This window comes from Ochotona curzoniae, unplaced genomic scaffold (genome assembly GCF_017591425.1).
Source record: "Ochotona curzoniae isolate NIBS_2020 unplaced genomic scaffold, NIBS_Ocur_1.0 contig_43, whole genome shotgun sequence".
In the NCBI taxonomy this organism is placed as follows: Eukaryota; Metazoa; Chordata; class Mammalia; order Lagomorpha; family Ochotonidae; genus Ochotona; species Ochotona curzoniae.
Genome location: NW_024466218.1, coordinates 19421301 through 19448434, shown reverse-complemented (window position 1 = coordinate 19448434; position 27134 = coordinate 19421301). Strand labels below are relative to the sequence as shown.

The 27134-nt window shown below is 43.8% G+C and overlaps 2 protein-coding genes across 2 annotated transcripts in view; both read left to right on the top strand.

Moving 5' to 3' along the window:
- The first annotated feature begins 464 nt into the window (after positions 1-464).
- On the top strand, positions 465-16079 carry IER3IP1 (immediate early response 3 interacting protein 1). Its single transcript, XM_040984979.1, has 3 exons — positions 465-619; positions 13726-13827; positions 14961-16079. The coding sequence occupies exons 1-3, from the start codon at positions 529-531 to the stop codon at positions 15014-15016; spliced, it is 249 nt and encodes an 82-aa protein (XP_040840913.1). The 5' UTR covers positions 465-528; the 3' UTR covers positions 15017-16079.
- Positions 16080-20407: 4328 nt separating this feature from the next.
- HDHD2 (haloacid dehalogenase like hydrolase domain containing 2) overlaps positions 20408-27134 on the top strand; it is a 35161-nt gene continuing 28434 nt past the window's right edge. The window contains exon 1 of the mRNA XM_040984978.1: positions 20408-20483. The gene's annotated coding sequence lies outside the window, so the exon portion shown is untranslated. The remainder of the gene's footprint in view (positions 20484-27134) is intronic.

Sequence of the window (27134 nt, the reverse complement as noted above, 5' to 3'; positions counted from 1 at the left end):
GCCACTGAGCCTGCCCACAAACCTCCATTTCCTCATAGGTCAAACAGGATAGTTGTCATCTCATGACAGTTCTTGGGAGCACGTAGAGCTGTGCTGTCCAATAGAGATATAACACAAGCCCCAGGCATCATCTTCAATTATCTCACAGTCACATTGAAGAAAAACAAGTAAAAAGAAACAAGGAAAAATTAATGTTAGTAATATAACGTATTTATCCCCTACATTCAAAACACTACCATTTTGACATGTAAGCAACATTTTAAATTTGCGAGATATTGTGTTGGTTCCAAGTATTTAAAGGAAGGTATGTAACGCTGTCGATTCGGACCAGCCACCAGCGGCGTCGTTTTCTGGTATGGCATTAAGCCGCAGGTTCACACGCCTGGCTGACGTAAGCCCGGGCGGGGCTTAGGCAGACGAGGAGCGCGTTTTGGGCCCCGCCGGCTGCCGTAGGAGAGCGCCGGCCAGAGCGGCGCCACGTCCACTGCGGCTGCGGGAGGGAAGCAGGCCTGGACCGCCCGGGTCGCCATGGCCTTTACTCTCTACTCGCTGCTGCAGGCTGCCCTGCTGTGCGTCAATGCCATTGCCGTGCTGCACGAGGAGCGCTTCCTCAAAAACAGTGAGTGGGGTCGGGACGGGCTGAGGGGGATGAGGGCGCGCCCGGAGCCGGGCCGGGACCAGCGAACGAGTGGCCCAGGGGCTGCGCCCGGGGACCGAGTGGCCTTCATCGCTCCACGGACTCAGTTCGCTTGCGGGGAGGGTCGTGAATGATGATGGAGTCCTGTGGTCTGGATGCGGGGGCGCTGCGGAGGTGAGCCCGGGACGCCCCGTCTGCAGTGAGTTTCCGTCAGTAGATCGGCGGTCTGGAAAGCTGGGGTGTGGGTCTGGAGAGTTGGTGTTGGGCAGGGGGCGTGGCTCATCGTTGAGCAGAGGGAATTACAAGCCTGGACTGATGGAGGGGAGTGGGTGGCTGGCCTTCAGGGCTCCCGGGCAGGGCAGAATGTGCCAGGAACTGTAGCCGTCCCGTGGACTGCTTCCCTACCGCCGCCGAGCAGCTTGCATGTTGCGGGAAAAGCGTGTTCATCGCAGTCTGTGGAGTGCCTGCAGGGTGCTCAGAATCTGAGAAGCCGACAGTGTAGACACGCGCTGGCCTCCCGGACCTCACAGGCCTGCCACCCTGGACCAGAGGCGGCTGCCTTTTGAGGCAGGGTGGTGCCTGGTATGAATCGTTTTGCCTCAGCGTCCCAAGTACGTGTGGGTCCCTGATACTCAAAGCCACAAGCTAGCGCTGATTCAGGTGGTACTTTAGGAGAGATTTATGGAGCACAGATTAGCTGCCAGATATCTTTAACAGGAGCTGAAGTCACTGGAGTTACCCTGTCCTTCAGATAGACTTAAATAAAAACCGAGCAGGGGAAAAGCAGGCATCAGTGTTAGGAGAGAGAAAAGCCAGAGGATAGCTTCTTGTGAGCTTGGGGAAACTTCTTGGAAAAAGTATGTCTAACCTGAAATTTGGGGAGTAAACCATTAACTAGTGCAGGGATGGGAAGGTGAGGAGAGGAAGTGTGTGGGGTTGATTTGTAAAATCCCAGGCTGCTGAAAACAGCCTTCAGCAAGACAGTGACATCAGATTTGTGTGATTTGTTTGTATTCTTTAGTGATTTACTTTTACTAGAAAGGCAGATTTACAGAGAGAAGGAGAAACAGAGAGAAAGCTCTTCCATCCACTGGTTCACTCCCCAAATGGCTGCAACCACTGGAGCTGAGCTGATGGAATGCCAGGAGCCTGGAGCTTCTTCCAGTTTAGGGGGCCAAGAGGCAAAGTCAAGGCTGTTGTGCAGATGCTTATGTAACCATTTAAAAAGGTGAATGAAACATTCTTCACTGAGAGCACTTCCACAGTGGCAGCCCCGGAGCTCTGTGGATCCACTTTCCAATGGGATAACAGTAACTGGTGACAGTTTGTTAAAATTCAAACATTTAAAGTTTCAGAGAATCTCACATAGCAAATAGAGAAACACTTAAAAATTGAAAGGCAGAGACACAGTGTTAGTCACACACACATACACCAGCGAGAGAGAGAGAGAGAGAGAGAGAGAGAGAGAGAGAGAGAGAGAGGGAGAGAGGGAGAGATCTTCTACCCACTGATTCACCCCCACAAATGCCCATCACTGGACTGGGTCAAAAATCCAGGAGCCATGAACTCAATCCAGATCTCACTCAAGCACTTGGACCACCACTTGCTGTCTCCCTGTGTGTGCTTTAGTGGGAAGCTGGAATCAGAAGTGGAGCCAAGACCCAAACACAGACACTCCAACACAGCGTGGGCATCCCCACGGCATCTTAGTGCCGAGCGCTTGCCTCCGGGAAACTTCCCCCCCATCCGACCCCCAAGAAAATGGCTAACTCGGGGACTGTTACAGTATCTGGCAGGACAACCTGCACCATCAGGAAAAGTAAAAAGGACATAATATAGAAGGTGATGAAAATTAATGAAATACAAAATAGAATAATAGAATCCACAAGAACAAAAGCTGGTCCTTGAGATCAAACCTTTAGCGAAAATGACCAGAGAAAGTGAGAAAAGGCTCAAATTACTAAAACGAAGGGAAAAAAATGAGGCTGTCACTGATGACTTTACAGAGAAGGACTGTAAAGCAGTAATATGGACAATAGTATACTAACCAAATAGATAAAAGGAATGGATACATTTCCTAGAAAACTACTAACTATTGATCCTGACTTATAAAGAAATAAGAAATCTGAAATAAGCCTGTAATCTATCAGGAGATGGAGTTAGTACTTTTAAAACTTCAAACGAAGAAAAGTGCAGGTTTCAATTTATTTTTTATTTTATGGTTAACATGGTTTATGTAGTTGAGAGTGATGTAAACCCACGTGGGTCTTTGAATTAGATGGGGGGGTGCGGTTGAGGCATGGAGAAAGGTGTATGGGACAAATGTTTCAATTTTTTCTGTTTCCACGGGGCGGGGAAAGTTAGGAGGGCATTCCTTGCTGTCAAACTATATCAGTACCCAGGGATTTGGAAGAGTCATTTGATGACGCTTTAGAGAAAATTGAAAGTGGGGACATGTGTTCCAAGAGTGTTATTTGAGTGGTTTTGATAGCTCTGTGTTGTTACCAGCTTCATTGCACCAGGGTTGAAAATGTTTCCAAGGTCTATTGGCTGACCAAGTCCACCTTAGTGAATCCACAGACCCAGACACTTGCTGCAAACTTGGCCATGAAAACTGTCCATTCTGTGTGATGTGGCAGACAACGTTCTCTGCTGGGCCATATGAACTTTTGTCATGACTCCCATGTGCAAATGGGCACGCTGGCCATTGCACAGGCATCAACAAATGAGGAGGCCCAGTCCCGACACATTCACTCCAAGGTCGGACCACACATCCTGTGATTTTCCTTGTGGCCAGTGTTTGAGTCCAGCCATCTAGTTGGGGAAGCCCCCAAGAAACCTCGCCTGGGCTCACCTCAGACTTGACTCCTGTGTGCATCAGCCTGTGCAGGGTGAGGTTCAGTCTGTCACCTGCAGTAGCCAGTGCACATACTGGTAGATGCAGCTAGCTGCTCAGTTCCACTCCCAGCCCCATCTCTCACACAGACTGATGGGAGCTGCAGCCTAGATCAGCCGAGCCCAGCCTAGCCAAACCCACCACAGACCTGATCTTCATGCACACCACTGGGTACTGTCAGGCTTCAATGTTATGTGTTACATAAGATTTAAAGAATTACAAACTCCTTCAAAAACAAAAAAAAAAAAAAATGAGGAGGCAATGCTGCCCACAAGGCCAGTGTTAACCTAGGAAAAAGCCCAGACAGAGACATCATAAGAAAAGAGATGGTAGACCAGTATTTCCTACCGAATATAAATGCAAAATTCTCCACAAAAGTGTTAGCAAACAAAATCCAGCAACATAAGCAAAGGGTAATTTGTCAAGAAATGCAGGATTGGTTTAACATTTGAAAATCAATGTAATGCATCATATTTTTTTAAAAAAATTAAAATCACAGAACTATCATAGTAGGCAGAGGAAAAGTATTTAACAAAATCCAACAGCCTTTCCTGATAAAAACCAATAATTTAGGAATAGGAAGGAGCTTCCTTAATCAGATAAAGTATTTATTTATTTGAAAGGCGGAGTTACAGAGACAGGAGAACAGTACATCTTCTGTCTACTGGCTCACTTTCCAAAAAGCCACAGAGGTTAGGGCTGGGCCAGGCTGAACCCAGGAGCCCAGAGCTTCTCCTGGGTCTCCCACTTGCAGGGACCCAAGCATTTGGGCCATCCTTTACTGCTTCCCCAAGCCATTAGCATGGAGCTGGTTTGGAAGCGGAGCAGCTAGGACTCGAACTGGTGCTGGGGTCAGTCAGAAGACAATATTGTTGAATTGACAATACTTAATAATACTGATTATCAGATTTAGAATATATGTCAAAAATCCCAGTTACTTTTTTCCAAAAAGCTTATGATTTGATTGGAAATATAAGGGGCTTAGAGTAGCTCAGATAATCTTTAAAGACAAAAACAAGTTGAAAAAAAAAACCAAGTGGAAAAAAAAATGAGTTGGAAGACTCTTGCTTTCCACAAAGCCACAGTGAATGATATATATTAGCATCAGAGTAGATGTAAAAATTAACAAAGTGGTATTGAGTGAATAATCATTACATCAATTGATTTTTTTAAAAAGTGTCAAAATAATTCAATAATGGAAGAATGGTATTTTCTTTCTTTTTTTTTTTTAAAGATTTATTTTATTTTTATTGGAAAGGCGGATATACAGAGAGGAGAGACAGAGAGGAAGATCTTCCGTCCAATGATTCACTCCCCAAGTGAGCACAAGGGCTGATGCTATGCCGATCCGAAGCCAGGAGCCTCTTCCGGGTTCCCAAAGCTTTGGGCCGTCCTCCACTGCTTTCCCAGGCCACAGGCAGGGAGCTGGAAGGGAAGCGGGGCTGTCGGGATTAGAACTGGCACCCATATGGGATCCCGGGCGTGCAAGGTGAGGACTTAACCACTGCACCATTACGCCGGGCCCGAAAAATGGTATTTTCATTAAAAAGGTGCTGAAACAACTGAATATCTATATGAAAAGAGTGAAATTAGACTCCTCATTCACACTATCCACAAACACTATCTTAAAACTAGAAACTTACTAAGCATAAGACCTAAAACCTTACAATTGTTAGAAGAAAGTTAAGATAAAGCAACATTGCAATTTTGGGTTAGCCCAGCTCTGGCCACTGAGGCCATTTGAGGAGTGAACCAACAGCTGGAAACCTCTCTCCACCTCTTCTTCTCTGCATTTTATAAATCTGCATTTCAAATAAATCTTGAAAATGAGCTGTTAAGCTCAATAAAAGAAGTGACCTGATTGGGGCTGTTGCAGTGGTGTAGTAGGCTAATCCTCTGCCTGTGGCACTGGCATCCCATATAGGTGCTGGAGTGAACTAGTGGATGGAAGACCTCTCTCTGTGTCCTCTCTGTAACTTGGCCTTCCAAATAAGATAGATAGATAGATAGATAGATAGATAGATAGATAGATAGATAGATAGATCTTTAACAGAAATAACCTGATTAGAATATTTGGGAACTAGCTAGACATTTTCCAAAGAACATGTATGGATGACCAGTGAGTATATTAATAGATGGTCATCATTGTTAATCATTACAGCAATATATATCAAACTATAATGAGATACCACTTAATATCCACTAGGATGACTACAATAGAAAAGACTAGTAATAACTAATGTTAATGAGGTTGTGGAGAAGTCAGAACCGTCATATATTGTTAGTGGAAATGTATAATGGTTCAGTGGCTTTGGAAAGCAGCTGGCCTGATCCAGCCTTGTATATTGCAAATACTTGATGAGTGAACTTAAAGAGGGAAGAAGTCTCTCTCTCTGTCTCTCTGTTTCTGACACTGTGCTTTGCAAATAAATAAATATTTCTAAAAATATAGTTGCTATACAACCCAGTGATTGAACTTCTGTGTGTACCATGGGTGATAAAAAAAAAGTTCCCACCAAAAGAACACTCACGTTTGTAACAGTTCTATTCAGGATAGCCAGAAACGGAAACAGCTGTCCAAGAACTGATGCGTGTGTAACTGAAATGTAGTACCATGTTTGGCCAGTACAGGAGCAGAGTCCTGACATGTGCTGCAGCATAGATGAGCCTTGAAGTCATGGTGCTCAGTGAAAGAAGCTGGCCGCAAAGGACCACAAATCATGACACTGTGTCTGTGAAATGTCTGCCACTGGCAATTCTATTCAGACTGAATAGGAGGTTAGGATTGCTTGGTGCGGAGGACCTGGGGGGATGGGATGTGGTTGCTAATGTGTATGGGCCTTCTTTGGGGCTTTATTCTAAAACTGCATGTAGTATTGGTTGTACAACTCAGCGGGCAAATGAACAGACTTACACTCCTGGAATTATATACTTTATGTGCTGAATGGTAGGTGAATTAAATCTCAATACAATAGTGCTTTATTTCCTTTTTCTTAATTACACATATCTCACTGATCATTTAAACAAACGAGTTGGTGCTACTGGTTTGGGGTTGTGATTTTTCCCACAGTAACCACTTTGCTCAATTTAGTATTTCAGAAATGGACACTTCCAGTTATGCAGTAAGCTGGTTGATAGGTTTGTTTCACCTAGTTTTCTAAGCTATCTTCTTAACTTTCTTAATAAACCTTCAATTTTCAAAAAGAAGTACCGAATGTCTTACAGTAGCACTGAGTTTTGTTAAGGGACAAGTAGAAAGGTTTAATATTTAGTACTGAACAGAAAATAACTTGCATATTTGTTTATTTAAATGACCTCCCCTGCATGTTTAAGTACTTCCAGAGTAATTGGCATTCTACACAGTCACAGGCACACCCCATCCAGCCTTCTTTTATTTTCTCCATGGCTGAGTTAGAGCAATACTAACATTCTCTCTCTTTCTCAGATTGGTTTATTTTAGTAAAATCAGGGAGGGCTCTTCTGTTGCTTTTTCATTCTTCAGATGGCTGCAGCAGCTAGGGCCAGGCAGGGCCAAGCCATGAGCTTCTTCTCGGTCTTCCATGTGAGTGATGGGGGCGCGAATACGTGGGCCACCCTCTGCTGCTTTTCGCAGGCTATTAACAGAGAGCTGGATCAGAAATGGAACAGCCAGGGCTCCAACCCACAGCATCGCAGGGGGCAGCTTTAGCCATTAGGTCGAAATGCCAGTCTGCCTTTCTCCGTGTGTGTGTGTGTGTGTGTGTGTGTGTGTGTGTGTGTGTGTCTTAAACAGTTTTGCTGTCACCATTCTTTTCTTTGTTTTGTTGTTGTTGTTGTTTCAGTTTTTAAAATTTGAGAGGTAGACGGAAACAAGTGCAGAGACCTTACGATGACACATGTCCTTGCTGCTGAGCCTTCCCTGCTGCCATCTCTGCTTCTGTAACCTTGACTTAGCCCCTGTCTTTGATGGCTGGCCCCTCAGCTTACCCTGTAGATCTGTCTGACATTTCCCCCTCTCAGTGTCACCCATCTTCATGGGTCAGACACCACCGTCATTTCCTTTTTACCCCTTCCAGTAGACTGAGAAAGAGGATTATGCTCTTTTTAAAAAAATTTATTTATGTTTATTGCAAAGTCAGATATACAGAGAAGAGGAGAGAAAGAGAGGAAGATCTTCCATCCAATGATTCAATCCCCAAGTGACCACAATGGCCGGTGCTGCACCGATCCAAAACCAGGAGCCAGAAACTTCCTCCAGGTCCCCCACACAGGTGCAGGGTCCCCAAGGTTTTGGGCCGTCCTCAACTGCTTTCCCAGGCCACAAGCAGGGAGCTGGATGGGAAGTGGAACTGCCCGGATTAGAGCTGGCTCCCATTTGGGATCCTGGCGCGTTCAAGGCGAAGTCTTTAGCTCCTAGGCCACCGTACCGGGCCCAAGAGGATTATGCTCTTGTATTTTACAGTTTTGAATATCAGCAAATATGTGTAAGTAACTGGATAGCTTTTACCATTATGTTTCTACAGTTTCTGTGTCTAGACAGGTGTTGATTAAGCCTGAGTGGATTGCCATTTTGTAATTTTTATGTGTGTGATTTTTTTAAGTTTTGGAACAGGATATGCTTGGTGTTTGCAGTTAGTAATTTTTTATATTTGAGTTCATTACTGAAATTATAGCAATAACCACTGCTGTTTGGTAGGTCCTGTAGCTAGGAAAGTGACAAAAAGCTGCAGCATTAAATATTTCTAAGAAGAAGAAAGGAAACTCCTTAACTTTGGCCATGTTCCTGAGAAAAACAGCTGAGACTCCCTCTACGGCAGCTGGAGGGCAGATGATTCGTTATCATGAAGAATAATCCCTGGCACCTGGTCCTTTACTTCTCACTTGTGTGTATCTGGAATATCTAGACAAATGATTTACTCTTCCCACCCAAAATTCTGTTCTCTTTTTCATTCTGCTGGCATAAGAATAAAGATAGGCAACAATTACCTGAGAAACTACCATTTGTTTTAATTATTTTAATGCTGATGCTTGAATTATGGAAATTTCAGTATTGTAAGAGTTTTATCCTATTTTGGTGAAAAGCCATCTAATGCTAATAATATAACTTTTTCTAGGCGCCAACTCCTTTGACCATGTCAAAAAATATCTTTAAACATTTTTTAGTTAGTCTGACAGAAAAAAAAAGGATGTTGGGGATTATGGGTTCTAATAAATACTAATTTCGTAATCTGTGTAGTACTTAAAACAGGTTGTTTTAATATCTGAGAAATTCTGGCTGTGGGTGGTAGAGTGACAATTTTAGTAATGATGCATTTTTAAAAATCAAGTAAAGAAAATGAATTGGTACCACCATATAAAGGTTGTTCTGAAACACAATTTTCAGTATTTCACATGACTTGTGGCTGAAGCCTGTTCTTCCTCTCAGCCTCATTACACAGGGCTTGCTCTCTTTTTAATTTCAATTTTTATCAAAACAATACATGTATATATGGTTTCAAAGTCAGAAAGAAAGAAGCTCCTTACCCCATGTTTTCTCACCCTGAACCCTCCTCAAGTGGAGCTGTTTTCTACTCTTCCAAGTCTCGGGCGGACTTAACTTCTCTTGAAGGGTGAAGTAGTGCATTGTTTTTGTTACTATGACCCAATACCCGAGGAAGACTACTTTATAAAGAAAAGTTTTTGCTCCTGGTTGTGTGAGTACGAGGTTGAGGGGCTGCATCTAGCAATGACCTTCTTGCTGGTGGAGAGCCAAGATGGTTCAGGCGTCACAAGAGAAGGATGTGCACACAGTGTTTGATCTCTCTCTGACACCAGGATTCAGTTAGGATGAGAGTTTTGTCTTTATGACCTTATTCAATCCTAATCACTTCTGGAAGACCCCACTTCTAAACACCATAGCTGGATTTAAGTTTTTACCTTCTTAATACCTCACAGATGGGTTATATTTCAGCATATAAAGCCCTAGGAGACACTGAAACAATAGCAGAAAGGTTTAGCCCAGTTTTCTCCCCAGTAGCACACTTACACTTGTGTGACTCTGGCGTGCATAGGACCTTCCTCCCCCAACTTTCTTATCTTGAGCTGGCTGAGTGTGTCAGTTTTCCCTGTTCTTATTCACTGTGAATATCACTCACTAAACAATAGAAAAATGATCACTTTCATTCTTCCACTTGATTTGTGCTTTAGGTATACAGTTCCACTTGGAACCAATTTTTCTTGAGTTTTGAAGACGTCATCCTATTTTTCATTTCCTGTATTGCCATTAAGACACCTAATGACATTTTGTTTCCTGATTCTTTGTAGGTAACCTAACTTGTCTAAACCTTTTATTTATCTTGAGGGTTCTGAAATTTGACAATACAATACCAGTAGGAAGATCTTTTCCCATTTGTTGGGCTGTGTTCTGATCAGATCTTTTAGCTGAAAGGCTTGGTCAGCTACAGAATATTTTCCCTTAATATTTATTTGAGCAGTCTTGACATATTCTTCCTATGTTTATTTCTCTGTTTATGAACCCTTAGCTATTTTGACACATTAATGCTTTGATTTTTGTTGCCTTTTTAATTTGCCTCCTCAACTGTTCTTTCAAGGCACACACTTTGAGAGGCAAAGTTAGAGAGGGAGAGACAGAGAGATCTCCCATCTGCTGGTTTACTTCCTAAATGGCTGCAACACCCAGTGCTAGGCCAGACCAAAGCTAGCTACTTCCAGGTCTCTCATGGATCCAGGTCTCTCATGGTCTCACAGTGATCTTAGGACGTGGGCCATGTTCCATTGATTTGCCAGGCACATTGGCAGTAGCTGGGTTGGAAGTGGAGCAGGACTCCTAACTGTCGCCTCTGCGAGGTGCTGCTATACTATAATGCTGGCCCCTCAATATTAGTTTTAAGAATGTGTAACCTAATAAAGCATGAGCTCTGTCTTGTTCCTTGTAGATTCCTTTTCTTGGTATATCCTGTTTTTGTTTGATATCTGTTGTGGCTTTTCCCTCTGAACTGTCAATGCATAGTGAAGCATAAGCAAGGAAAGGTGCTTTGGAAGCCCCATGTGTGTGTGACTGAGATTTGTTTACTGGTGGTACTCACTGGAAGGCAAATGAAGTTAGCGATTTTGTTGAGGTGAATACTCCGAGGAAGTTGGCCAATTTCCAGAGTAACTTTCTAACTTCCTCTCTGCAGAATTCAAGTTTATACATCCATGCTTAAGCAATTAGGGTGAATGAGCAGGACTCTCGCTATTGGAATTCAGACTTTGATTCTTCACACCTACCCCAGTCCTGAGCGTGTGCTGCAGTCTTTGCTGAGAATAGCATCCTGTATTTGAATGGGGTTGACAGAAGAACAATCCTCCCATCAGTGTAGTCTAGACAAGAGGAAGCTCTTATATAGATTTACAGTTAATCTTCATGGCCATCCCCGTGGCCCACACTGGCCTTTTGAGGTTTTACTCACATTTCCAAGGATCTTCACAATGATTTACCTTTATTGTTGTTGTTGTTGTTGTTGTTGTTGTTAGTTGTCTACTGGTTTCACGTTTCAGCCTTCCTTACTAAATCAATTTTTCATTTTGTTTTTTAATGTGTATGTTTCTGTTGACTTCTTTTGCTTGAAGACTTCTTCTATTAATGTATTCCCTTACTGTCATTTTTAGTAGGGTTTCCTGAGAAAGCTAAGAGAACACTTGTCATCCACCCTGGTTAACCAAAACAAGGTTGTTTTGTTACTGTGCATTGCAGTCATATTAAGTTTATGTAAATGATACTGTAAACTGTTAGAAAATTATTCTAGTCATTGTGCTTTATAAATTTCAAATTTTCCTGTAGCAGTCTGGAAGATGACTCCACTGATAGTGCTGATTTTGTAGATAGTGGCCAGACACTGATATGAAATAGTTTCAACAGGGCAGCAAATGCTGTATCTTTGGACTTAAATTACAAAGAAAATTGTCACACAGTGAGGAATGCTGACTGAGCTACCTGAAAGAGTGTGACAGGCATGTGAAGAAAAGAAGTTAGAGGGAAACTTGGAGTAGAGCAAAAATAATATTGAAGAAGCAGCATATTTGCTTGCCGGAGAGAGTGACAGAGAATGACAGAGAATGAGATTCATAAGTAAGAGAAGTGTTGCCTTTGTGCCCTTGATTCTGTGGTACGCTTTACTTCACACTCTAACATTTCTGAAACTGTCCTTAGCGTAAACAGATGTGAATACTTAATATACATCATATGTCTTAGAAGTGAAAACAAGAGTTCTTACCGATGATTCCACAATTGACCTGAGCTTACCTCACCCCAGATTAACTCAGTTTACTGTAATTTAGTTTAACTTCACAAATATTTGCTAAGTTCCTGTTGTGAAGTGGGGAATGGGCAAGAGCAGAAAGATGAAGAAAGATGACTCAATTTGCAGTCCTTGTCCTCCAGGAATGTATAATCTGATAAAGATGCATGAAAATCACTCAGGAGAACAAAACCACTGTAATTTGTGAGTTGCTTAGGGGCTTAAAAGAAAAACGGGTTTATGACAGGTAGGAGAGAATTAGGAAAGGGCTGGCATTGAAGTCAGACCTGGATCAGAAGTGGCCTTTCACATGCATGGTAGTTAGTGACTGAGCTGCTGCAAGTAGCTGTCCACAGGGGTCTGATTCCAGGACTCCTTGCAGATACCAAAATCCACAGATGTGCAAGTCCTGTATATAAAATGACATACTATTTTATATAACCTCCCATGTATTTTTTGTATCATCTCTAAATGATTATAAAAACCTAACATAATGTAAATTGTTATCTTGAATAGTTTAGGGAATAGTGACAAGCATAAAAATATGTGTATCTTCCCCCTAATACTTTTCATTTGAGATTGGTTGCATCCATGGATGCCCAACACATGGATATGCACAGCCAGCTGTACTTGTGATTCGATATAAGGCAGGAATATTAATATATGATGTTTGGCATTTACTGGAATAAACATGGTCCCAAAATACACTAAGGGCTGTGGGAGTGACAGCTGTGATGGTGAGTGTTCATAAGCTTACAACAATGCCACTCCTGTGGACTGGAGGGCTCTCAGCAGAACCTGAGCTAGGCCTTGGCAGGAGTCAAAAAACACCAGCTCTGTTGTGAATTCTGATTACCAAGTATATCTCAATCAATGACCAAGGGGCAAGCACCAGCTTTTTCAACCGAATAACAGTGGACTAAGCAAAATTAAATCTTCTTTCCTGACACTTGATTCTTTTTAAGTTTAAAATGGATCTCTTTCTTTGTCTACAGCTTAAGCGTTAGCATGTTGGGAATTAGTGAAGACCAGTAGTTACATGAAATAGTGACAAGTAGGTCTGAAATGAGGACAGGAGAAGGATAAATCACAGAAATGTGGACATGCAAATCTTTAGGAGAATGTAAATGTTTAGGAGAAAGTATAAAAGGAAAGAAAGAAAAGAAAGGAAGGAAGAGAAGAAGGAAAAGAAAGAAAAGAAGGAAGGAAGAAAGGAAGGAAGGAAGGAAGGAAGAGAAGAAGGAAAAGAAAGGAAAGGAAAAGGAAAAAGAAAGGATCTATCACACATAAAGGTAAAGAAATAGTGATTTATATTGTAGGAAAATAGCCTAAAAGGTAAAAGACTCATTTTTGGAGAATAAGGGGGGTCCTGGGTCTTAATTCTCACCTCGGAGTTGAGAAATGATTGTAAAGGGGTAGGGGATGGGTCCGCTGGCAGCCTGCTGTGTGCTCCAAAGCCCTCACCACGCTGTAGTGAAATGTCTCCAAGTCATGGAGGTGATGCTTCTCACCATGGTTTTGTACAAATGAGGGGATTGAGTCTCGTGTGTTCTTGACTGAACTAGTTATTCAGCCTGACAGTATGCTTCAGTTTCCAGCTCTCCCCTGAGTAATACTTTGGTGATTTAGAAAAGAAATAGAAGCCCAAAGGGTATCACAACACTCATTTATACTGAATTAAATGTGATGGGATAATTTAGACTATAGTGTTTGGTTTTTTATAAAATCAAAGTGTAATTGAGTTGAAGTTGTGCCTAGTATCAACAGTTTTAAAAAAATAAAAATACTTAATATCATTGAACTTTTCCTATAAATATGACTTTATATTTTATGTCAACACAGGCCCAAACTAATCTTTTAAAAGATGGTTAATGAGGGAGCAGGGCAAGCGCATAATACAGTTTAATGCAGCTAATCATCTTTATATTATCCAGTTGGCTGGGGAGCAGACCAGGGAATCGGCGGATTTGGAGAGGAGCCAGGAATTAAGTCTCAGCTAATGAACCTTGTTCGATCTGTAAGAACTGTGATGAGAGGTAAGGAGAAAACCTTGCGGAACTCTCTTAACTTTTAATTCTGTGGTTCGATCTAAGTAGCAAAGCTTCTGAGTGTTAATGCCATCGAGCGCCCTTTTTGCAGTGGGAGGGCTTTTTCTTTTCTTTAACTTGGCTCTACTGCTTGATTATTGGTTTTTGTCTCAGTTTGCCACTCATTTCCAGCTACGCCGTGGATGCATACATAATGCTCAGTGGTACAGTCGTTCCCAGTCATAGAGCTAAAAGGATGACAAGCCTTTGAAAACTGTCACTTCCAAGTTGCAAAGTCACCTGGAGTCCTGGAACACTTTCAGGAGGAAAATAAATGTCCCATAGCTGTCATTATATTGGAAAATATTTGCAGGCATTTCAAGAAGGCAGAAAAAAAAAACCTTTCATGTAAACATAAAGCTTAGGGCTGTCCTATGTTAGCTGCATTTATCACAATGTTGGGCATAGTGTAAATTAATCATTTTGTACTGTATTTCTAACTCAAGTGTCAATGGCAGTCTTCTGGGTCTCCCCTCTGCCTGTTCCAGTTTGCTTCTTTGGTTCCAGAGTTACTCTCCACAAAAGTGTCTCCTTCATCTAGGTGGGCCATTGTGATCTAATTCCCAGTTACCTAAACCCTTTGAAAAATAATTCATTTATTTGACAGTTGGAGTTACAAAGAGAGAGTGGGAGAAACAGAAAGGTCCCATCTGCTGGTTCACTCCCTTCATGACTGCAATGACCAGGACTGCGCAAAGCCAGAGGCAGGAGCTTCATCCAGGTCTCCTATATGGGTGACAGGACCCCAAGCACTTGGCCATCTTCTGTTGCTTTGCCTAGGTTATTATCAGAGAGATGGATCAGAAGTGGAGCAGCTGGGACGTGAACTGTGCGCATATGGGATGCTGGCATCACAGGCGGGAGCTTCACTCACTGTGCCACAGTGCTGTACCCCAGCCCTTTGAAAATAAAAGCTTTGGGCTTTATTTTCCACGGCATTTGCAACATGGTTGTTAGCTCTTTTCATCCTTCCTGAGTGCTAAGAACTGCTACTTCATAGTTTTTATCCCTGCTCATTCCCTCCCCCTGTGGAATTTTTTTATGGTAACAAGCTTTTTTCTCTCTTTCTTTTTTCTTTGCAGTGCCATTGATAATAGTAAACTCAATTGCAATTGTATTACTTTTATTATTTGGGTGAACATCTGTGCAGGAAATGGAGACTCGGAAGAAGAGATGCCAGCAGAAGTTCCTACTTCAGTCATTATTGGAATATTCATAGCAGGCCGACCTCACACTTGACAAAAATGTAAAGTTGACAATTAAAGCAAAGTTTCTCTTTATCTGATTCTTTAAAATGTTGCACTTGCAGTTTCATTATAAAAAGATCAGATCATCAGAGGCAGTAATTCTTCAGGATTGGGAAATATTTGATTGCTGACTGTTAATAATAGTTCGTGTCATGATAAAGATTGTTAAAAGGGTACAGGATTGTCACGTCTGTGTTTTAAAATATTTTTCTATCTCTCACTTCTCAGGGATGAATTTTTGTTCCAAAGTTTTGATTCCTTATGCATTAATTATTATGTGAGAGTGATTATTCCTCTAGATAAAATTTAACAGATTTTCTAAAACTCATTACATATGAAGTGACAAACAGGTAATTTGAATAATTTTATTTTGACCTCTTTGTTTAACTATTTTGTCTGTATACGTCCATTGTGAATAATTCAAATTTATAGGCATTATGAAGAAGAATGCTCTGTAAAGTCACATGATGCTTGTACTGTTCATTTCATTTGTTATTTTTATTAATTGGTAGAAAACCCTTTGTAGAAAAGTCTGTGCCCTTTTTACAATGATGATGTATTTCTTAAAATACACATAAACATTATCCTGAAAGAGCAATCCCAAACAATTGCAATTGGACTGTACTCTATAAGACTTCATTGTGAATCATTTATTTTTATTGTAAACCATTTATCTCCCCCAAATCATCACATTTCCCTTTCTTGATGGAGTAGCTCATTAAAGGGTGTTGTTCTTGTTTCTTTGTTCTGTCTGTGAGGACTAAATAAGTTATTTTGTATTTTTTTTGTGTGTGTTTTTACAGGTTTACTCATCCCACAATGCAATTTTATGCAGAAAGGTTAAAATTGTGTAAATGCTTTTTGTGAAAATTGCCAGTTAATATTTTAAATGGCTGGAATGGCATCTTTGTTTATAGGAGAACATTTGTAAATAAAGTTGAATTTCCAAGGCAAGCATTTGTTTTTTGTACTTCAGTATAACCCTGTCAACATTAACTGCATTCATTTCCATTTTGTGTGTAACACATCTTATCTACATTCTGAACATAAACCTGCCAGGCACAGACTTCATGAACATCCTTAATACTCCCCCCACCACAGTGCCTTAACTGAATTGCTGATACCAGTCAAAAGGAATCTTGGGCAACTTTTTTTTTTTTAAGATTTATTTATTTTTATTGGAAAGGTGGATGTACAGACAGGAGGAGAGACAGAGAGGAAGATGGAAGATCTTCCATCTGATGATTCAATCCCCAAGTAAGCGCAACGGCTGGTGCTGTGCCAATCCGAAGCCAGGAGCCAGGAGCTTCTTCTGGGTCTTCTATGCAGGTGCAGGGTCCCAAGGCTTTGGGCTTTCCTCGACTGCTTTCCCAGGCCACAAGCAGGGAGCTGGATGGGAAGTGGAGGTGCCGGGATTAGAGCCGGTGCCCATATGGGATCCCGGCGAGTTCAAGGCGATGACTTTAACTGCTATGCTATCACACCAGGTTGTGGGCAACTTTTTTTTTAAGTTGAGAGATAAAAAGAGATGCAGCTCTGAAATTCCCATCCACAGGTTGATAAGAACCCCATTATTTGAGCTGTTGCTGCCACCTCCCAGACTGCATTAGCAGAAACCCAAAGTTAGAAGCTGGAACTGGGTGTTGAATGCAAGTATTCCAGGTTAGGAAGCTGGCACTTTAACTGGTAGGCCAGATATGTACCTCATATTTCTCACTTTTTTTTTTAAGATTTATTTATTTTCATTGCAAAATCAGATATACAGAGAATAGAGACAGAAATATCTTCCGTCCTATGATTCACTCCCCAAGTGACCACAACAGTCGGTACTGTGCCAGTCCAAAGCCAGGAGCCTGGAACTTCCTCCAGGTCCCCACACAGGTACAGGGTCCCCAAGGCTTTGGGCCGTCCTCAACTACTTTCCTAGGCCACAAGCAGGGAGTTGGATCGGAAGTATAGCTGCCGAGATTAGAACCGGCGCCCATCTGGGATCCTGGCGTGTAGAAGGTAAGGACTTCAGCTGCTAGGCCACCGTCCTGGTCCCATATTTGTAACTTTTTTTAGTCTATAATTTGTTACTTCTAAAACTATGAGTCAAGTATGGAATACCTGTTGACTGTGTGGGGGTTAAAAATGGAAGATTGTTGGACAGTTTGACTTGCAGTATCATATATTCTTAATTGGTTACTTGGCTCATAGCAGTAACTAGCACATGTGGTACTTAGAGGTAGTGTTCTTTTGGCCTTTCAACTAGAGGATGAAAGAGTTGGAGTTTGTACCTTTAAACAGATTGAAAAGAAGTAGCTTAATTGAGGCATTCCCATTTCTCCACATGCTGTAAGTCTAAATCATAGAAAAAAAATTTAAGAGATCTTGGTCTGATGCCATTTTTCACCTAAAACATAACATACACCTTCATGTTATCTAGTGTTGAGATATGTCCAAGCCTTCAGTCCACTTCAAAGCAGGCACAGTAAGGCAGGACCATAGTTTCTGTAGCAAAGCAGTTGTGAGTAAACTGAAGCACTATACAGCAGGTTTACATCTCTAGAGGCTACTTATAATGTGGCCAGAGGTAGTCTGAGCTTTTGCTTGTGGACTCAAGATTCCCCAAAGCAGTTAGGACTCAATAACTCCTGTATTTCATTTTTCAAATGTTTTGAAGTTTTTATTTATTTGAAAGGCAGAGAGATAGGGCTTCTATTTTCTGGTTCTTTCCCCCCAAATGCCAGAAGCTGGAATTGGAAATGGAGTTAGGACTGGAACCCAGCACTCTGGTACAGATGCAGATATGTAAGCGACATCCCACATGCCTATACGTATGGTATCTTATTTTAGTGAACAATAATTTTAACTGCCTACTTGCCTGCTCACACCCTTCATCTGTTCTCAGGATTAACTGTAATCATTTTGGACTCCAAATATCCTTTACCATGTGACTTAAGGCAAATCAAATTCAGAGGTCTTTTATTGACTCAGCTATAAAGTTGGTCAGTAACTTTCAGAACAGAAAGGAGTCCAGATGATTTACATATCTTTCTCAGCTCACTAATCTTCCACTGTAGATGTAAGAGATGTTCACTGCAATAAAATGCTTCTGAAATGAATCATTTTCTTGCTGATTTATTTTAAAGTTATTACCACAAATTTTTGATACTAATTTAATTTTTTTTCCCTAAAAGTTTCGTGGGGTCCCTGATTGGTCATTAGATGTCAGATATTGTGAAACAGTTCTGGGCAAGGACCTGGGACATAGTGGATGACAGCCAAACATATTAACATCCAAGATAACCCAGCCTAGCTCACATCCCATTCTGCTCTCAAATACACCAATGGGTGCTACAGCCTGACTCACCCCCAGAACTGGCCCACATGTATGCCAGCAAGTACTGCCACCTTGTCCAGCCTGACCTGCCCCTAGCCCTGGCTCTTGTACTCACCAGTGGGAGCTGCAGACTAGCATGGGAGTACCCACAGTTCCCCTACAACCAGTCCACTCTCAGTCCTGGATCTTGCTCTTGGCAGCAGGTTTTGTGGTCCAGCCTGATATAACTGAACAGACCCAGCACTTGCCAGTAGGTGCTGCGGTATAGCTGTGCCGCCCTTACCCATTCTGGTCATGTGTGCCAGCGTGTCCCATCCCTTTCCATTCCTTCTTACAAGTCTTGCCCTATTACAAGGCAAGCCACTGGATGAGTCAGTATTTTAATGAGGAATAAGCCACTGAAGCTGTACCATTACACAACAATGAATGACCCCACCAGTTACATCAATCGCGCAAGCCTGGAACCTATAGAGTATCCCAAGGCTGCCTTTTCCCTTACCCTTACTTTAATTTCCTGTTTTCATCCATTTTGGCTCCTCTTCAATCCATTTGTTGTATTACAGACAAAGTAAGTACTTGGAAAAATACATGACTTATGCTACCCACTTACTTAAAATCTCTTAGTGATATCTTAAAATGAAAGATTCAACTGATTCGAAAGGGGAAACCAGAAATGTGTTCTATTTCCTTCTATCCACTGGGCACTCAGAAAACTAACACTTATGGGAGAAAGGCAAAAAAGCGGAGCTCCAGAGGTGAAGGCTCACATGACTACAGCACTGGACAGAGAGAGTTGTTGGCTATGGGTCCCCAGTCAAGGACAAAACAGGAATATGGCCCTGGGGTTCTCTATGTAAATCAGTTACACCTATGTTTGTTGTTGAACCGATGCAGGTGAGGAAGGAGCTAGCCAGGATCTGAGGTTGCCACCTCACAACCTCATCCCACCCACCTGTCCCTGTAAATCCACAGCTTTGGCTGGGAACCGAGGCCAGCCAAAAATAACCAACATGGCTGACAGCAGCTCCATCATTACAAGGTCATTATAATACCGTTATCATGGTTGACACGCCTACTCCCATCAGGCGCCATCTTGATGGCACGACACTGCCGAGCTTTCCAGAAAAGGGCAGGAAATGAGCAGTCCTCAAATCCCCTACCACAAACTTCACTCCTCTCTATGAATGTTCAATTAAATCCTGCCCAGACATTACTTCCCCCTGCCTCTGGATCATATAATGGATGTCCCCAGATTTTGAGGGGAAGTCTTCTTGACTATGCCTGTACTCTTTCGGAGTGTGTACTTCACTTTATAGGGAAATTTCATTTATATAACAAATCAATCAATCAACCCTTGTCTACATTTCATCCTGGAATTCTGCACCCAGCCACCCCACATCAGAACTGTTTCTGAAAATTGCTCGCTTGATCATTTTCATGGTGCCCAAGTACAACCCACGAATGTTATTTGGATCAAGAGGAGAGATAGCTGTGTGTGTGGGTGGGGGGGGGGGCGGTGGCAAAGGAGGACTCTTGACGTGTGCAGGGAGGTGGCTCCCTGGGCCAAGATTCTGCACGCCAGGCCTGTGGTACAGGAGGCGCGGTGGGAAAGCTCCACAGTCCAAGGTTTAAAAGAGCCTTGAGGTGAGAAAATGCCGCTGTTCCAGGTAATGGGTAATGTTACTTAAGTGCCAGATGCGTTTCCAGGAACTATGGAAGAAATGACTTGGGAGACTGGGTGACTCCAGAAGGTGACCCCCTGAGATGCCCCTCAGAAATGGACATGAAGCGGAGTGAGGGAGGGCAGAGGCAGAGCTAGGTAATACTTGGGTGCTCGGTGGCACTGTGTGCGAGGGAGAACCGCTGCTCAGCCAAGACATCCTGGAATCCCTCACGCGCCTGGAGCGTCTGGGGACCGGCTCGCGGCGGGCGGGACTTCCGGGGCCCGAGCCCACGTCCGGCGTCCGAGTGGCAGCTGCGGGGCGCTCTCGGCGGCTGTGCGGACGTTCCCTGAGGACGGCGTGCGGTTCGGGGTGAGGAGCCGCTCTGGGACGGAAGAGGAGGCGGCGGCAGATAGGGCGGGTGGTCGGTCGTTCGCCGCTCCGGGGGCTTGAGGACGGAGCGGCGATGTCCCTGGGCCGTCCCGCGCTCGGGGAGCTGGGTCCGGGGCACGCCCCGCCGCCCGCTCGGTGTCCGCTCGGCGGCGGCCGACGCGCATGCGTGGAGCGGGGCGAAGTGGCCGCCGAGGGGCGTGGGGCTCCCGGGCGACTCTGCCGCGGCCTCAGCCGGGGGGGGGAGGGGGGGGGGTTGGTCTTCCAGCTGTAGAGAACCGAAAGTGTCCCAGGCACGCGCGACCCCAGGCCCAGCCCAGGAGAGGAGGCCATGGAGCCGGGAAAACCTTGCAGGGTCTAAGGAATCCGAGCCCAGACTCTGCAGAAGGCGGCTGGGGAGAGGAGAGCCATAGAAGGGACCACCAGGTGGTGGGTTTTGGGGATCAAAGTCTCCTCGTGGGGACCCCCTGAGTGCCTTGAGACTCGCTAGTCAGGAGTTGTAGAGATAAACCTAGGCTCTGTACATCATGGCTTTATCGGGTGAACAGCGGGGAGTCGCTGAATGATACCGTTTATTGAATAAGGAAGAGTTCCAGAAAAGTCTGGAACCCCGTAGGAACGCGTCCAGGGAAGGACAGGAACTGTGTTCCTAAGTGGGCTTAGTGCTCCTAGCCTGGCCTAATCAGAAGAATCTCAGCTTCCAAGACAAAGTTTTTATTGAACTCTCATTTCATCAAGTATTTTTGCAATTTTGAGTTCTGTGTCACCGTATGGATGTTTTCTCAAATCCTCAATTTATGCTAATATTTGGGGACTTTACATCATAGATGTTTTTAAAGATTTATTTTATTTGAAAGGGAAAGACAGAGAAAAAGAGATTGTCCACGTGTAGGTTCACTTGGCAAAAGGCTTCCCTGGCTAGGGCTGAAGGAGGTGGCAGCCAGGAGCCCAAGAAGTTCGGATATTTTCTGCTGGCTTCCCAGGCCCTTTAGCAGGGAACTGGATTGAAAGTGGAGAGCTAGGACTCCAGAACTGGTGCCCATGTAGGGTCCTGGGGTCTGAGGTGACCCCTGGCTTACTTTCTTTAACTTGCTTATCAGCCATTAGAATTGTATGTGATTGTTTCTGCCTCAGCAGTGGAGAGTGAAAAGTTAAGAAAATTGCCCACTTTCATGCAGCTTGTGAATCCTGCAGGCTTCACACCCAGGCAGGCCCAACTCCTTTGGCCTTGTCCTTAGCTCCTGCACTCATGCAATCACAGACGGGACTTTGGGGCTCCAAGAAAGAGATGCAAAGCAGGGTGGAGATACAGGTTGTGATTCAAGCCGGCTGGAGGAGAGATGATGGCGCTGGAGTACAGGGGTGGAGACTGAAAGAGGCGTTGGATTGTTGATGCTGCCGCCCCTTCGTTCATCAAGATGATAGGAGGAGAGCAGCTTTGAGGGTGCAAAGACCTGCTGGGTTGAGACACGCTGAGGCATCAGAACAGAGGTTCTCAGAAGTATCTGGAGGAATTCTACTTGGAATGAGGCAGAATTTGCTTTCTTGGCATTGAACATGCACCACTGTCAGTTCCTTTATGGCTCTTTGGAGAGATGTCCCTTATAACTTACTCAGCCAGGGGGATGATGAATTGTGGACCACCTGTATAATCTTTCTCTTTTGAGGGTAGTGCTGGCATTTTACAATTTACCCTTAGCCTCCATATCTGTGGCTCTATCCGCAGAGACAGCGACTCCTTTTGTCATTCCCTACATAGTGTGGTACTGCAGTGGCTAAGTAGCACTAAATTGTCTTCATTATTACATGTACTCTAGAGATGATTTAAAGTATGTGGGGGGTTACATGGACTGTAAGTGAATGCTGTGCCACTTTGTTTAGGGAACTTGAGAATTTGTGAGTTTTAGTATCTGCAGTAGAGGGGTTTCTGGAATGCCTGGGGTACCAAGGGATGACTACTTGATCACATGCTGTCTTGTGGTTCAGGTAACTTGTGTAATCGGAGGGTGATTGCAGTGGACCCATTGAAATATGATGGAGGATTGAGTGGGACATCTCAGTTTTGCTCTTCCAGGGGCCTCAGTAACTCTAATCATTCAGTGTTCCAAAAGGACGTATTCGAGTTGAAAGGGATGTCCTGTGGAGCTGATGGGAACTAAGACTACAGCCCCCCACTTGAATCTTGTGATCACATTGTGCCTCAGTATTTATCTTGACAGCCCCTCACTCTAGCTGGATGTTTGGCTTCAGACCTCACGATTCTTAGTAATTAGCATTTTTTCCAGCCTTGTGGTTATTTTGTTCTTTCATCACCTTGAAAGTGAACATTTTTATCATGTCTCATAAAAGCAACCTTGTGAGAGAGGCAGTTTTAGGCTCCTGTGCATACAAAAGAGAATGATTTGTCTTTGTTTTGCCTGACTTGTGCAGTGAGTGAATTTTAAAGAAGTTTGAAACTGTGACACACCCGAGAGTCACATGCTGAGGCCATAGGAGCAGTCTGGTCTTTTGACTGAGAAGCTGTTTCCCCTGTCCGGTAGGTAGTTAATGCTGCTATTGACAGCACTGTCAGTAGTGTTAACTTGACCACTTGGTTAAGGTAGCAGGTTTCTCCACTGTAAAGCAATCATTTTTTTGTAACCAGTGGTCATAATCTGGGCGATTCTTTCAGTCTGAGTGAGTAGACTGTTCCTTAGTAATTTTTCACCAGTTGTTTAGTTTTCAATCCTGACTCCTGCTTGATTTGCTTACTAATTGGTGGTCAAAAACTAAATGTTGATTTTCCAGTTTGAATATTCATCCTTCATTGGCATTCTTCCATTAGTAACTTGCCCTCTTTCATCCCTTTAAAATATTTTCAATGTAGCGTGGACTCATGGATTCTTTTTCTTTTTTGCCTAAGTGTGTTGTTCATTCCTGCCATTTTCCATTTAAATGTTCAAATTGCCCTGTCCTTGACTGATGGGAAAGCTTTCAGAGTGGTCCGTGTGTCTCCATCTGTGATTGGGTAGAACGGCGTGTACTGCCCTACCTGCTCTGGGTTTGTTTAGTGGGCTCTGGTGAGCTCCGAGTTCTTGGGAGTGTTGTTGCTTCTTGGTCTTTGTAGTAGTCAGAGCCAACACATACGTGATTTTAAAAGTCAGGCTGATACAGGCACCCCTAAAATCAAACCAACACCAGGTTCTTCTGTTCCACATTTATATCTCTATCCTCCATCTTAAGAAGAACCCTGATTTTTTTTTTAAGATTTTATTTATTTTCATTGGAGAGAGCAGGAGAGACAAGGAAGAAGATCTTCCATCTGATGATTCACTCCCCAAGTGGCTGCCAGTGGCCGGAGTTGAGCCTATACGAAGCCAGGAGCCAGGAGCTTCTTCCAGGTCTCCCATGCAGGTGCAGGGTCCCAAGGCTTTGGGTTGTCCATGACTGCTTTACTAGGCTACAAGCAGAGAGCTGGATGGGAAGCAGGGCCACTGGGATTAGAACCGGCACCAATATGGGATCCTGGCGTGTGCAAGGCTAGGACTTCAGCCACTAGGCTACTGTGCCTGGCCTTTTTCTTTTCTTTTCTTTTCTTTTTTTTTTAAGATTTTATTTAAAGAACCCTGAATTATTTTTAACATGAACAATTTGTTTATTTCCTCGACCCTACAATATACACAGGTGTTTTCTGAACCAGTACCTCTACCATTATCAAGCAGAAACTTACTAAGCAAAGTGCACAATTTCCTTGCACCTCTTGAAGATGGGGAGTTGGAAGTGCTGTGTCTAGACGTTTTTTTGGCTAGGTTAATTGCTGCTTTTCTTCCATTTTGACAGCAATTTAATTAAAATTGGACTGTTTTAAACAAGAACCTGGCTCAGAGTCAGTAGCTTCCCTCCTCTCTGTGGATTTTTTTTTTTTTTTTAAGAAATCACGACAGTAGAGCATTTTCACACAGTGCAGAAGACACATGGCATTCAGTAAATACATATGGGCTAGTTAGTGCTTCTGTAGCTGCTGCTCTGTACCCTCAGGTTATCCATTCGGGGACGGGTGTACCTGTTACACAAGGGCAAGTGGAGGAGGAAGACAGCACCCATTTTTTAGGTTCCTACTGTGTGCTTTTGATTGCTAGGCATTCTTGTAACTCACTGAACCTCAGTGCTGCTTGGTATTTACGTGTCCCTTTTTACAGGTAAGGAAATGGAAGCCTAGGGTGATTAACACATTTGCCAAAGGTCACTTAGCTGACCCTGAGTCCTGGACCTGCCTGACCCTCACCACCTGACACCACTTCGTATACCATCTGCATCACTCTCGCTTGGGCCTCAAGTTTCAGCTTGTTGAGGGGGATCCTATGCTTAGGTTCAGGGGCGTGGAAAGGGAGCTGCCTGCAAGAGGCCTGAGGACATCCAGGCTGATGGGTTCCTTGGATCCAGTTGGAGGACTATTTCTATGCTTCCCAATCTGGCCATGTTCTCCTGCAGAAATACATGTCTCTCTGAAATGCCCAGGACATGCCCACCATGCAGGTGGATCAGTGGCCAGTATTTGCCAGCAGCTCTGAAGCACATATTTCAGATCTAGGCTTCTCCCTGGCTCTGTCTGTGTTTTGTGTGTATGCCCTGTGTGTGGAGGGAGCTGACATGGGGTGAGTGCAGGGTCTGGGGAAGACACTTAGCAGAAATGATAGGTGAAGTGAGCTACGAACCCAAAGCTGAGGGGGAATTCATGGGTCATCTTCACCATCTCTCTGCTGCCTGACAGGACTGGGCTTAAAGGAGAGTAATGTTTCCAAGTACAACACTGGACAGTCTAGAGTCTCCCTGGCAGCTCTGGAAGGCGGGCCTAGTGAGATTAACGAGCTCCTGGGGGAAGGAGAAATCAAGGTTCTGGAGGCTGATGTGCCACCGTGATTCTTTCAGCCCAGAACACCTGTCTGGGTGACAGTGATTGAGGCTTCATCCTGCCTCCTTGGGCCACATATTGAAGACAAACATGGGCCCACAAATAAGCTTGACCACAGTTTCAAAATGAAATCGAGGCAGCACTAGGACTTGCCAGCTGCCTGTCTTGAGTCGTCTCTGTTCCACCTCAGGTGGAAATTGTTAGGAGGGAGTGGTCTTTCCATTCACCGTCTGTCCAAAATTAAGATGCTGTTGACACCCCTTCCCCCTCCCCTCCTGAGGATCTTCCCATAGTTCCTCTCTCCACAGATGGTATGAATAGCCTGTTGATGTCTCCAGGATTCCTCCCAGCGTAGCTCTAACCCTTTTCCTCTGCTGTTTCCTTGGGCCCTGGCACAGAGTAAGCACTCACTGAACATTTGTCCGGGGGCTGGAGGGATACAAATGTCCAGGGCAGCCTGAGAGTGTCCTGCAAGGATGAAGAGGAGCGAGCACACCACCTCAGATCCTACAAGTCTTCAGAGAGATGCACTCACACCTGTCCTCAGAGACATACAAGGAGGTTCCAGAAGCACTCTGTTAGATGGACTATGTAACGCTACCTATGTGTTCATGGTTAGCAGGATAGATATATCATTACATGTGTATACAATAGAATACCACTCAGGAGTGAAAAGTAAGGCTTTCGGTGTTAACATGGATTTGTGTCACAAATGTAATATGGAGTAAGAGGACAAGTTATACATATTCATGGTATCATTACTACAACACTTTGAATATATCAAAAGTTGGATGGATAGGACAAGCATTTGACCTAGCAGGTAAGCCTCTAGTTAGGATCCCATGTCCTGGGTCAGTGTGTCTGAGATCAGTCTTGGCTCTGACTACAGTCTACCTTCCTGCTGCTGTAGACTGGGAGGTAGCAGGTTCTGGCCACCCGTGAGGGAGACCTGGCTTGTCATTACAGCCATGTCCATGTGAGGAATGAACTGGCAAGTAGTAGTAAACTTAGGTCTACATTATCTCCTCCCCTCTCCCCCTGCCCCAAACTGGGAGAGGAAGGAGAATCGTATGAGGCTGCAGAGAAGGCTCCACTGTGTCTGATGTTTTTGAGGTGAATGATGGGTAAGGGGGTTGTATTACTTTTTTTTTGTATGTCTGACATTATTATAAAGGCAACCAATGGAAAGAAGATTTGAATGAATGAATGGATTTACTAATCTAAAAAATGAAGTCCCACACCCTTCACTTCAGCTTCCCTTGTTTGTCTTGGTCTTATATCCTATGTGAGATGTAAATAATAATATAAATTATTTAAAGGAAAATGTGCAAAAGGAAAGTTGAACATTGTAGTGTAATCTTCTGCCTTTAAAATTGTCTGTAACTTGGCATCTCAAGGATTTGTCAATACTGCCAACTCCTTGGCCATTTCAGGACATAGCACGGCAAGTGGGCAATTAGAACGATTTCGTTGTATGGAGGCCAAGTTGAAGATTCTGCAAATGATTTTTAATGCTCCCATTCACCCCCACATCGTAATTAAAACAGGTAGGCGTTGGTGCGGTGATTAAGATGCTCCTTGAGGCATCGTCCTCTAAATTCAAAGTGCTGGTTTGAGTTCTGACCCGGCGGGTTCCAGCTACCTGCTAATGTATAGCTTAGGAGGCAGCAAGTGATAGCCAAGTGCTGGATAGGAGACCCACTTGGAGTTCATGGCTCATGGGTTGGCCTGACCTCGCCCTG

What these genes read in the sequence shown, in the direction of transcription:
- IER3IP1 (XM_040984979.1), top strand. Translation starts at nt 529, where the DNA reads ATGGCCTTTACTCTCTACTCGCTGCTGCAGGCTGCCCTGCTGTGCGTC. An exon ending in GGAGCGCTTCCTCAAAAACA is followed by an intron (nt 620 to 13,725) that starts GTGAGTGGGGTC and finishes TATATTATCCAG; the next exon opens with TTGGCTGGGGAGCAGACCAG. An exon ending in TGTAAGAACTGTGATGAGAG is followed by an intron (nt 13,828 to 14,960) that starts GTAAGGAGAAAA and finishes TTTTCTTTGCAG; the next exon opens with TGCCATTGATAATAGTAAAC.